This window comes from Nicotiana tomentosiformis, chromosome 12 (genome assembly GCF_000390325.3).
Source record: "Nicotiana tomentosiformis chromosome 12, ASM39032v3, whole genome shotgun sequence".
Classification (NCBI taxonomy): Eukaryota; Viridiplantae; Streptophyta; class Magnoliopsida; order Solanales; family Solanaceae; genus Nicotiana; species Nicotiana tomentosiformis.
The window spans coordinates 117,708,268-117,720,250 of record NC_090823.1 but is presented as its reverse complement, the minus strand read 5'-3'; the positions used below and the strand labels follow the sequence as shown (position 1 = coordinate 117,720,250).

General features: G+C 36.8%; 3 protein-coding genes across 3 annotated transcripts; 2 read left to right on the top strand and 1 right to left on the bottom strand.

Moving 5' to 3' along the window:
- Positions 1-333: 333 nt before the first annotated feature.
- LOC104094179 (inactive protein kinase SELMODRAFT_444075-like) lies at positions 334-6,369 on the top strand. The gene is made up of 9 exons (XM_009600056.4): positions 334-1,447; positions 2,316-2,470; positions 2,570-2,664; positions 2,764-3,740; positions 4,153-4,313; positions 5,055-5,131; positions 5,210-5,357; positions 5,482-5,631; positions 5,734-6,369. Exons 1-9 carry the CDS (start codon positions 1,255-1,257, stop codon positions 5,980-5,982), a joined length of 2,205 nt encoding a protein of 734 aa, XP_009598351.1. The 5' UTR covers positions 334-1,254; the 3' UTR covers positions 5,983-6,369.
- Positions 6,370-7,259: 890 nt separating this feature from the next.
- On the bottom strand, positions 7,260-9,503 carry LOC104094178 (uncharacterized). The gene is made up of 2 exons (XM_009600055.4): positions 9,263-9,503; positions 7,260-7,807 (listed from the first exon to the last, which is right to left on the bottom strand). The coding sequence occupies exons 1-2, from the start codon at positions 9,381-9,383 to the stop codon at positions 7,515-7,517; spliced, it is 414 nt and encodes a 137-aa protein (XP_009598350.1). The 5' UTR covers positions 9,384-9,503; the 3' UTR covers positions 7,260-7,514.
- A 994-nt stretch (positions 9,504-10,497) lies between these two features.
- LOC138903281 (uncharacterized) lies at positions 10,498-11,250 on the top strand. Its single transcript, XM_070191223.1, has 2 exons — positions 10,498-10,834; positions 10,970-11,250. Exons 1-2 carry the CDS (start codon positions 10,498-10,500, stop codon positions 11,248-11,250), a joined length of 618 nt encoding a protein of 205 aa, XP_070047324.1.
- Positions 11,251-11,983: the final 733 nt, after the last annotated feature.

The window sequence follows — 11,983 nt, the reverse complement described above, 5'->3', positions numbered from 1 at the left end:
TACACTTTTTCAATTACATAACGTAAATAGTTTCTCACGCGGGCTAAAAGTAAAAATACCTCATTTTATAGTGGAGTCTACCGTTATAATAATTGAGGTAAGGTTATTCGTAAAAATTTATTAAAGAGAAGTAAAATATAGGAAGAAAATTCATGTCAAAGAAAGGACAATTATTATAAAAAGGTCTGGTTATACATAAAGACTTCTTAACTTTAAATTTTTTATTTTACATATGTTATTATAGTTATAAAAAAATCTAGTTTGTATTTAATATTACAAATTCTATGAGTTCTTTAATTACATGTCAAATCTTTTTTTTTAAACTTCGTGTCCAAAGTCAAACTACATTGCATGGAGCCGCTCGTATCCGATCTGACCGGCCCATTTTCAACCAACACGGAGGTGCTAGTATTTTTTAAACAACCACATCCCTCCTTTTTTTGAACTGTTTGATGATAATATTGTATTTTTAAAACAACCGCTCCGATATATTTAAGCAGAAATCTTGTGTCCTTTAGACATTAGGTAGTTGCTTCATTTGGATTCTTGCATTTTGTAATAGTAAAAGAAGCTGAGGAAACTGCTTAAATTAATGTTTTTCTCCATAGGATTCTGAATTACTCACTTCCTTGCATTCCATTTTTGTGATAAAAGGCATAAGAAAAAGGTCAGCTATCACCTGAGTTTTTTTGCACAAATTTTGACTCTGCTATTTGAAAGCAGCCTAATATAAAAGAAGTAGCTTTTGGCTGTAGTTCACTGTCATTTGAATTGTACATTTTTTTCAGAAATCATGTGCAAGAACAGTTCATTCATATTATAGCATATGATAAAATTTGGACCACGATTGAGTAGTTGAGTTTCAGCTTCTGTCAAGTCTTTTGGATTCAGTAGAACATGTCCAAAAAAAGAAGTCTTTTTCCTGAATTATTGGTGCTGTTTTGCTGCTAAATTTGGAATTCTTTTTTTGCATAGATTTCACAAAGTGATCTTCTTTATGTACTTCAATTTGTCTCAGAATCTTGACCACAACCTCTTCTCTCACCAGAAAAAAAGGATAAAACTTATAGAACAAAGGTTCAATCTTTTTCCTTTTTACCTTGAGTTTCTTGAGAAATTCCTAGGCTTAAGTTGTTAAAAAGGGACTTATCAGTTGTCTCTGGAGGGTCTCTTCTTGAAATGTCAGCAATAATGCATGTAAAGTTTTGTTCTTGAAAGTTTAAAAGGCAAAGGTTTGGAAACTGTTCTGGGGCAATGAGTACTAGGGAAGTGAAGAAAAAGGAAAAGAAGCAGGAGGATAAGAGTTGTAATGTTGCTGAGAAAGTTATGGTGGCTGTTAAGGCATCAAAAGAGATACCTAAGACTGCTCTTTTGTGGGCTTTGACTCATGTTGTTCAACCTGGAGATTGCATTACACTTGTTGTGGTTGTACCTTCACAAAGTTCTGGTAATTTTTCTAACTTATTTCCATTCCCTTCAGTCTCATTGTGAAGTACTAAATCTACTTTTCTTTTGGTTTCCCACCCGGTACTTAGATATCCACTTTGAGGCCCGACTAATCCGGATTTGCGTGAAAAGTCCCACTTTGGGGGTAAAGCATTCCTTACCAAATGCGACTCTATTCTCGGGACTCTAGTTAAAGGAGCGAGGGGTACTTACCACACCACAACCTTTGGTGGTAATAAAATAAAAGAGAAACCATTATTCATAACTTCGTATATGTAGGTACTAACATCTATTATTAAAGTATATGTCAATTACAGATAAATAAAGTAAACGAGAAACCATCATTCATAACTTTGTCACAGGAAATTTTGAATGTTTTTGGCTTCTTCTCACAATGTCAGTTGTTATCCTGGAATTTCTACAGAACATAGCAATTAAGATTCTTACATACTTTTAGATTTGATACAAAAAAGTGTTGCCTGATTGAACATCCGGATTTCTCGGAAACTGAACAAAAATCTTGGGCTTTGATCTTTATGCTCTTGTCTGATTGACATTCTCTTGTCTCCTTACTGAGGCTGAACTGCAAATTCCTTGAAGACTCGTCTAGCGATTTCTGTTACTTATAGCTGTTTTTAAACTAAGCTGCTCTTGGCTTCTGTAAGAATGGAAAGGCAGCAAAATTAGGATATATAATCCTTAAAGGAGGATTTCTGCATTACTACAGGGCTTTCATTAAGCATCTTTATTGAATTATTATATGCCATGTCAAGTAAACACCTGGTGCTTTTTGTTCCTATGCTTCCACAAAAGAATCTAGTAACTGGATGTTGTACATATCTTTAGTGGTTTTCACAAACATTTTCTAGGTAGAAAGCTGTGGGGTTTCCCCAGGTTTGCTGGAGATTGTGCCAATGGTCACAGGAAGTCAAATTCTGGAAATAGTACTGAGCGAACGTTAGACTTAACAGATTCCTACTCTCAGATGATCCTTCAGCTCCAAGATGTCTATGATCCTACTAAGGTTAGTGCCAAAATTCTTTTTTTGTGCAGATTGTTATGAGGTACTTTCACAGTGACATACTAAAAACTTGGTTTTTTTCGTCCATTTCATGTCCGCCAGATAAACGTGAAGATTAAAATTGTTTCTGGTTCACCACATGGAGCTGTGGCTGCTGAGGCAAAGAGGACTAAAGCTAATTGGGTTGTTTTGGACAAGTAAGTTTACAAGTTTTAAGAGTGTGATTCCTTGTTTATGTTCTTTTTATTCTCTATCTTCTCTAAGCTATTTGCTGATTCTTGTTTCAACTTTTCCAGACATCTCAAACATGAGAAGAAATGCTGTATGCAAGAGCTGCAGTGCAATATCGTAGTAATGAAGCGATCTCAACCAAAAGTTCTCCGCCTAAATTTAGTTGGTTCACCTAAAAAGGAACCTGATGTTGGAGGCTCATTACCTTCAGAGCAAGCTCAATCTTGCGGAAAAGAAGTAGAAAAAAACAATTCATTGGATTCTTGTAGAGGTCCACTAGTCACACCAACAAGTAGTCCAGAGATGTTTAGTGCTACTGAAGCCGGTACTTCATCAGTTTCAAGTTCTGATCCTGGAACTTCACCATTCTTGATCACTGAAGTAAATAGAGATTTGCACAAAGCAGAGTTGTTAGCCTTAAAGGAAGATCAAGATGTAGATGATTCAAGTTCAGAGAGTGAGAGTGAAAGTCTAGCTTCTTCAAGTTCAAGATTCCAATCGTCGATAGTGGACAGTGTCGATTCACATAGTCAACTCTCTCAACTCCAGGGAAGCTCACTTAGATCTTTTGACAGGTCTCAAATATCTACAACCAAGTCATTGCTGGAGAAGTTGACTAAGCTTGATATAGAAGGTGGTAGTGGATCACCGAGTCCATTAACCAGAAGTGCACCTCTTGGCGCCCCTCCCTTGTGTTCAATATGCCAACACAAGGCACCTGTATTTGGGAAACCTCCGAGGTGGTTCACTTATACTGAACTGGAGCTTGCAACAGGAGGATTTTCACAAGCCAATTTCTTGGCCGAGGGAGGATATGGATCTGTTCACAGAGGAGTCCTTCCAGACGGTCAAGTTGTTGCTGTCAAGCAACATAAATTGGCAAGTTCTCAAGGAGATCAAGAATTTTGCTCGGAAGTTGAAGTGCTCAGCTGTGCTCAGCACCGTAATGTTGTCATGTTGATAGGATTCTGCATTGAGGACAGGAGAAGATTGCTAGTATATGAATATATATGCAATGGTTCTTTAGATTCTCATCTATATGGTATGTGTACTCATGTTTCTTTATGTCCTTATACACTGTGATGAATGTACTGATTTTGCTTCAGCCAATAAATGGACTTCTTTTAGGTTGACAGGGTTACTAAATGGTGATATAGATGTGTGTTTGCACTAATATAAGAAAACCTGTCATATTTTCTCCTTATAAATTTTCTTTGTTGATCTGTTGATAAAAAAATTAGAACAAATTAAAAGTGTCAACAAAGATGTACTGTTTGGATATGTAGAGCATGTACTTATTATTTGGTGATATAAGAAGTAGAACTTTCACCAAAGAGAACTTATAGACACAAAAAGATTCAGAAAAGGGGTTGTTAAGGGTTTGTTCGTTTCACTTTAAGGATTGGTCTTTTTGCCTTTATGTATTACTTAACATCACTTTCTGGTATTTGCAGGACATAATAGGGACCCTTTGGAGTGGTCTGCACGTCAAAAGATTGCTGTTGGAGCTGCACGTGGTTTGCGATATCTTCATGAAGAGTGCAGAGTGGGATGCATTGTCCACCGGGACATGAGACCCAACAACATTCTCATCACACATGACTTTGAACCATTAGTATGGAAAATCTCTTACTCAGAAGCATTTCTTTTAGTTGTATCCTTGATATAGATGGTCTCATCAAGTATATATCCTAATCTCTCCAAGCTCAACTGATATAGATGGACTATAACAAACAAACATATTCCTAGAGCTTCTCCATTGTTTTTCACGCGACTGATTGGAAGACAAAAACAACGAAAGAAGCAACACCTTTTGAGATGAAATCAACTTTGTTAGCATCAAAGGTCCTATAACAATTTCTTAAACTCAATCCAGGAAGTCACGGATACGAGCCGTGGAACAGCCTCTTGCAGAAATGCAGGGTAAGGCTGCTTATAATAGATCCTTGTAGTCCGACCCTTCTCCGACCCCGCGCATAGCATGAGCTTAGTACACCGAGCTGCCCTTTAATTCGTGCGGTTTTAGAACTCTAACAAGCAGATGTATTATGGACCTCTTTGGTGAGACAAAATGAAATGAGTGGATAAAATGGACAAGTAGTAGGCAATAAAATTTTGAAAGCTATCTCCTTGACTTTTGACTACTAGAGTATTCTCACTTGCATCCTTTTCTTGTCAACCTCTTGTCGATATATCAATTTTGTTTTCACTTGTTTTTGTAAATATTGACGCTTGATTGCTTTTGAAGCTTAAAAATGAGTTGCTTTTCTTGCAGTACAATGCTTTAGATGTCTACCCTTTATCGAAGCAGCACTTGAACTGTATTAATCTTGCTTCACCTTTGTTTGCTTTCTAGGTGGGAGACTTTGGTTTAGCTAGATGGCAACCGGATGGTGATACAGGTGTTGAAACAAGAGTACTCGGAACGTTTGGGTTAGGCCTTGAAATATTTTTTGTATTTTACTTCAAATATGCAATTGCAGAAACATTAAGCTTATTTTCTGTATTTAGGTACTTGGCTCCCGAGTATACTCAAAGTGGCCAGATTACTGAAAAAGCTGATGTTTACTCACTTGGAGTGGTGCTCATAGAACTTGTAACTGGTCGAAAAGCAGTGGATATTACCAGGCCTAAGGGCCAGCAATGTCTCACAGAATGGGTAATACTTCAACATCTTAATATGCATCTTTCAGTTCTGGCTTGAGGAATAGTACGGCTATGCTGGTCCCTCGTCTCTTTTTCTCTTAAAAAAATCAGTGATTTTGTCATTCATTTATCTTCAGGCACGTCCCTTGTTGGAAGAATGTGCAATCGATGGGCTAATAGATCCCCGACTAGGAAACAGCTACTCAGAGCACAAGGTGTGTTGCATGTTGCATGCTGCATCTTTGTGCATACGACGAGATCCTCAGGCTAGGCCTCGCATGTCTCAGGTAAGTTAATTGCTACTTATAATTTTGTATTGACCTTTTACCTGCAGCAAAATGTGAGTCAACTATGTCTGGATTCTCATGTATTGTTTGTTTTTGTGTCAGGTACTTAGAATTCTTGAAGGTGACCTGATTATGGAATCTGGTCAATTGTCTACTACACCTAGGTATGATGTGGGAAGCCAAAGTGGAAGGATTTTGTCTGATCACCACATACAGTATCAAAGGTACAGTGGCTCCATACTAAATGATGGATTGGAGGGATTAAGTCCAAAGCTATCATTTGACAAAAGGAGCCCTTCCATTATTTGGGATAGGGATAATCATAGGACTGCATTTTCAGGCCATCTATAAATGCTTGGTACTGACTCTTGTTAACAAACGTATATTTGCTGCTTTAGCAGCAGATCAAGCCACTGTATAGAAGTGAGGCATATTAGTGTAAGTTTTGCATTGAGACCTGTCTTACTTCTCAACGAAACGTTAGGTTTTTGAGGCATTGGATTCTCACTAATGTTTGCAGTTCCGCTTAGTCCACCATAGGCTCCTTCACTAGGATCAACAGTGGTCATTGTTTTTTCTTCCTTTTGTGGCTCGAACCAAACCTTATGGTCAAAAGTGGAGCGGTGGTTCTACCAGTAGAGCAATCCTCACTCGTCTGTGATTGTTTAGAGACAACATACTTACATTTGTACAAACGCCAAGCTTACCAAAAAATATTCTCGCGCCCTAATTGCTAAATATTATCTCAGGCCACCCACCTTCTTGCTGGTCCTAAATGTATCACTTAGTTCCCTGTGCTAAAATTCTTACTATTGTTTTCTTAGCACCATTCAATATAAAAAGTTACACTCAGGAACTTATAGTAAAAGTTTACTTTCTTTTAAGAAGATACAAGTGGAATTGTGCTTGCGTTAGGGTAGCCTTCTACATCACCTCTTAGAGTGGGGCCCTTCTCCCGACCCTTGCATGGGAAGATTAAAGTTTATTTAAAATACACAAATTATATATTTATTAAATTAGTACAAACACTGAGTGTAGGTCAATTTTTCCCCAACCGAGCATGTCCTAAAAGCACCAAGAGCGAATCAAACCATAGCGGAAGAGAACAGGCTGTGGCTCAACTAATAGCATTATACTGCATAAGTAAATTGGATCCAGAGAAGACTATTGATACTAGTCTAAGCTAGCTCAAATATTTGGTGCTTTAAAGCCATTTCCACTTCAGTTTTACTTCAGAGACATACTCTCTCTGTTTTAGTTTATGTGAACCTATTTCCTTTTTGGTCCGTTCCAAAAAGAATGTCGTCTTTCTAAATTTGGTAATAATTTAGCTTAAACTTACAATTGTACCCTTAATGGGAAGTTTTTATAACCACACAAATACTCTGGCCCCTTTTTGACTTGTTTAGGACCACAAATTCCAAAAGTCTTCATTTTTTCTTAAACTCCGTGCTCAGTCAAACAGATTCACATAAATTGAAACGGAGGGAGTAATATTATAGCACCGTATTGTTTCGATGGTTTAGAACAAGCTTCACATGTCAAAAGAAAGTTGACTACTATCTTATGTTTCACCATGTCCACCTCTAATTAGTGGAGCAACATTCAACGAATGGAACAATACAAGAGAGAGTAAAAATGATTATGAGATTAAAACTTACTCACACTTGTGCATTCGTATTAATATAAAGAAGAAAAGCACCTCTATTTACAGTTTTCTTACAAAAGCCATTCAGATATATCCTATGTCGGACTTATAGTCCAAGCAAATTGATTCAACGCCATCTTTGCAGTAAAAAAGAAAAAGGGGAAATCCAACCTCAAAACATTATAATATTTGTCAATCAAACGCTACTAGTATCAAAGACGTGAAGGGTCTGTCTTTACAAACTTGGAATGGACTTGGCTCGAATAAACTGCTTGAGAATGGCTTTCTCATCATCAATGCGCCTTTTCTCCTCCGGATCTTTTGGCTTAAGTTTTCTCTTTTCTTCCAATATCCACTTAAATATTTCACGCTGTTGTTCTCCTGAAATTGGTTCATGAACAATAGCAGGCTGCACAGAAGGTGCTGCAGTAATAGCAGCTGCTGATGAAACTGAATTACTAGGACTATCAACCACTTCTCCTGCCTCAGTTCCCACATCTTTCTTTTTGGTCCTCAAGAAAAGATAAGCTACACAAATTACAAAAACGCGTACGTTAATGTACCGTGAATGTAAAAGCAAGGTGAGTTATCGAATTAGAATTGGAAAGACACCGCAGCACAGCTCCAAAGGATGTAAAGAATGCACGAGTGACAAAAGAGTACAGGTTAACTTATCATCATAGTCACACATCTTTCCAGAAGATAACATGCGACATTGAACTAAGATATGAGAAGTAACAAAGCCCAATGTTCTGACTTGTTGTAACCAAACAAAAAGATTCACTTCTTAAAAAGTGAATATGCTCATTACACATATAAAGTGTTTGCTACTTCTCCGTCAGAGTCATATCCTACAGCACAAATTTTTCCTAAAGAAATATAGTGAAAGACAAAGAGAATCTACTTGCAGCAAAGCGCAATACAGAATAAAGAATGTCCATCCCTCGGAGTATAAGTTAGATATACTATGATTTCTTGATGTCGGAACTGAACCAGTGTAGATACCGGAAATATAGACCTAAGCATATAGTGCACAAGGACTATAAGTCACTAGATAAAATCCAAATAGAAAGTTATCTAGTTCTCTACATTTACAACTTGAACACAATCACCAAGTGAACCACCAAATAAAAGTGTATACAAGATTTCTCATTCTTTTCGTCTTTCTAAAGTACAATGTGGCTTCGATTAGAAAATTTATCAAGCGAAAGCTCTGAGTTTCTCATTTCAGTACAATGTGTATTTACGGGGAGCAAATGGTACACTGGAGGAGTGAAAACTAAAGAGTAGACCCACTAGTTTATATAAATGTCAATTCTATTAGAGTATTTATTTTAGGCCTCTATCCGACAGCAATCAAATTTTAGAGAAGGCAATACTATGTCCACCACAAACAACCTAAAATGCAGTAGAATTTCCACGTCATAACATTGTCAATACCACAAGGACCCCATTTAAGCTTTCACTTAAAGCTGAAACAATCACAGAACATTCAAATGAAAAAAGGAAGAGAACTTTATCAGCTAAAACAAAACTAAAACTAAAACTGGGAAGAATATTTACCAATTCAGACAATTAATACCAGGGAAGCAATGAGTAAATTCAAGGACGAGAGGAGTTGTATTCCTTGTATCATATCACATAGGGGACATAGCATTTAGGGAAGCAGATGTAGTATTTGGAAGAACCCACTACCCTCAGCTTGAAACGAGTATATAGATGAGCAATTTTACACACACACACGCACTAAATTCGCACCATCACAAAATGGTAATTGGTACATACAATAGCCCTATGCACCAATTGACCTAACATTAAGGATCTATCCTGCTTACAACAAAAATTCACAAAACTGCGTGCTAGTTGAAAGTCAAAGAGCACACAACCATATATTCAAGCAAAGATCAAAGGTCGGAGATTGAATACAGACATGTATATACAGTTTTAGTAAAGTAGAAGAAAGCAAGGGAGTCAGATAGGAACCTCCAACAGACAAATTGACAGCCAAGATCATAGGCCAAAGGAACTTGTAGCGCCGGACTAAAGATTCCTTAGGCGGCAGCGGAGGTGGAGGCGCCGTCGCACTTCCTCCTACTGACGCCATCGATGATGAAGGTGGAAAATTTGACTCCTTGTAGTTGTTGATTTTGCTTCAGTTGAGCTGCAATTCAAAGTTGATAAGAATCAATGTCACTATCTAAATAAGCAAATCAATCAAATAATTTATCCAACACCCTCATTATACCAAACTAATTCTTACCTCATTAGATTTTACCGGAAAAATGAATGTCTTTTTTTTCAAGTGTTTTTTTCGAGAGTATTTTTGCGGATAAGCATTTTATGTTTGGCTAATTAATTTAAAAAATACTTCTAAATAGTAATTAGTATTTGGCAAGCTTTAAAAAAGTAATATTTTTTTTAAAAGTACTTGTCAAAAAAGTACTTCTTGAAATAAGCTACTACATTTTTTCTATTTATCCTCAGCAACCATTTTTTTTTCCTAAAAGTTTGGCCAAACACTTCAAATTTGGAAACAAAGCACTTTTTTAAAAGAAAAAAAATTGGCCAAAAAGGCTATAAATGAAATGAGAATACTTATAGGACTAAGAATTAACTATTATGGTTTAAAATGGTAAATTTTATATTTAAAAAAATGAGATAAGGTCGGGAACTTATTAGCTTATATTGCCCATATATTTGTTGGACCAGAAACCTTTGGGCAAAAAATAGGCGATACAAATTGAAGACGAAGAAAGAGAAAGGGCCAAGCAATGTGTCAAATGACCTAGAAGACCATATATGGGTCTATCGGATATATTACCCATTTGGGCCAAAGTTAGCAACCCAATACAAATAAAGAACTGGGCCCATTACTGCAGCCCAAAATCCGGTCCACTTCATGTAGCATATTGGATACAGCTACAAGGCACTCAAACCTTCCAGAACTATCTTATCCAAATGTAAACTACAAAGAGTTATGGGCAAATACATATAATTATGGGCAAAAATATAGGAATTAAGCACTTCTAATTAAATATAGTTTTAGTTGTCCTCTATTGTCTTTCAAATACTTGTATAAATATACACATTGTACAGAAGATTATCATCAATGAAAAAATAATTTTTCTATACTCCTACATGGTATCAGAGCAGTAGCTATCTGAAATTTTAGTCTACATTTTTTTTCCAGTTATCTGCCTTTTCTTTCTCCATTTCAAATGGCAACAAATTCTGCTGATAACTCCTCCAATGTTTCTGCTGTTCACACAGCCACTCAACCAGCTGTTGTGGTTATCGATTCCTCTTACCCCTATTATCTTTATCCATCTGATTCACCAGGCATGATTTTTGTCAACTCACTCTCTGATGGAAAGGGATATGGAGGATGGCATAGAGCCATCGTTATTGCACTATCTGCCAAGAACAAGCTTGGTTTTATCGATGAAATTTATTCTGAACTTGATTCTTCTTCCACTGACTTCAAACAGTGGAATCGTTGCAATGATATAGTTATATCATGGCTCTTGAACTTTCTGTCTAAGGACATAGCTGAAAGTGTCCTTTATTCTAAAACTGCCAATGAAATTTGGAAATAGCTTGAGATTAGATTTGGACAATGCAATGGTGCTCAACTTTACCAGTTATAAAAGGAGTTAAATGATCTAGTGCAAGGAACCTCTGATGTGGCAGGATATTATACAAAGGTAAAAAGGATTTGGGATGAGTTAGATACCTTGAATACTTGTGAACACTGCACCTGTGAATGTGACTGTGGAGGAAAGTCCAGAACCTTGAAATCCCTTCAAGATGGTAGGCTCATTCAATTTCTCATGGGGCTTAATGATACCTACTCAGCTGTGAGGAGCAACATTCTGATGATTACTCCCCTTCCTAGTGTCAATCAAGCATATTCTCTTCTCATTCAAGATGAGAAACAAAGGAAAATTCATGTTGCACAACATCCAGTCTAGACTGCTTTCCTGGTACAAAATCAGCTACCCACTTTTCAGAAATATGCTAATACAGAAGGAAAGTTCAAAGCAACTCTTTAAGGAAAGAAGCATAACCTAATGTACAACTATTGCAAGAAACTTGGACATTCCATTGACAAATATTATAGAATCATTGGGTTTTCCTCCACTTTCAAGTTTACCAAATCCGAAAGGTATCAAGGAGGTCCTCACAGCAATGCAGCAATAATGAATAAAGAAAACACAATCAACATAATGGAAGGAAATATATCATGAAAGGTCATCACTCAAGAGCAGCTAAGTCAGCTCTACCAGCTTCTTCAGCAGGTGAAGGTTGGCCAAAAGGGTGAGCAGATTTCTAATGCAAATGCTAGTGCCAACTGTGCTGGTAAAACAATCATTGCTCCTAACCTATATTGTCTTTCTTGATTCCCTTACATGGATTCTACCTCTTGGATAATAGATTCAGGGGCTTCAGAACATATGACTTTTGAGTATTCCATTTTATTCAATGTGAAATCTCTAACCAAATCTTTGTATGTTAATCTCCCAAATTCATATAAAGTTAAGGTTAGTCAAGTTGGTAGTGTGCATGTTCTGCAAGATTTAACCCTACACAATGTGTTATATGTTCCAGATTTCAGATTTAACCTAATTCCAGTTCACAAACTCACTCAACAACTCACATGTACCTTACTTTTTTCATCTTTTGGTACATTCTTGCAGGGCCATT

What these genes read in the sequence shown, in the direction of transcription:
- LOC104094179 (XM_009600056.4), top strand. Translation starts at nt 1,255, where the DNA reads ATGAGTACTAGGGAAGTGAAGAAAAAGGAAAAGAAGCAGGAGGATAAG. An exon ending in ATGTCTATGATCCTACTAAG is followed by an intron (nt 2,471 to 2,569) that starts GTTAGTGCCAAA and finishes CATGTCCGCCAG; the next exon opens with ATAAACGTGAAGATTAAAAT. An exon ending in TTTAGATTCTCATCTATATG is followed by an intron (nt 3,741 to 4,152) that starts GTATGTGTACTC and finishes TGGTATTTGCAG; the next exon opens with GACATAATAGGGACCCTTTG.
- LOC104094178 (XM_009600055.4), bottom strand. Translation starts at nt 9,383, where the DNA reads ATGGCGTCAGTAGGAGGAAGTGCGACGGCGCCTCCACCTCCGCTGCCG. An exon ending in TGTCAATTTGTCTGTTGGAG is followed by an intron (nt 7,808 to 9,262) that starts GTTCCTATCTGA and finishes TAATTTGTGTAG; the next exon opens with CTTATCTTTTCTTGAGGACC.
- LOC138903281 (XM_070191223.1), top strand. Translation starts at nt 10,498, where the DNA reads ATGGCAACAAATTCTGCTGATAACTCCTCCAATGTTTCTGCTGTTCAC. An exon ending in GTCTAAGGACATAGCTGAAA is followed by an intron (nt 10,835 to 10,969) that starts GTGTCCTTTATT and finishes CTGATGTGGCAG; the next exon opens with GATATTATACAAAGGTAAAA.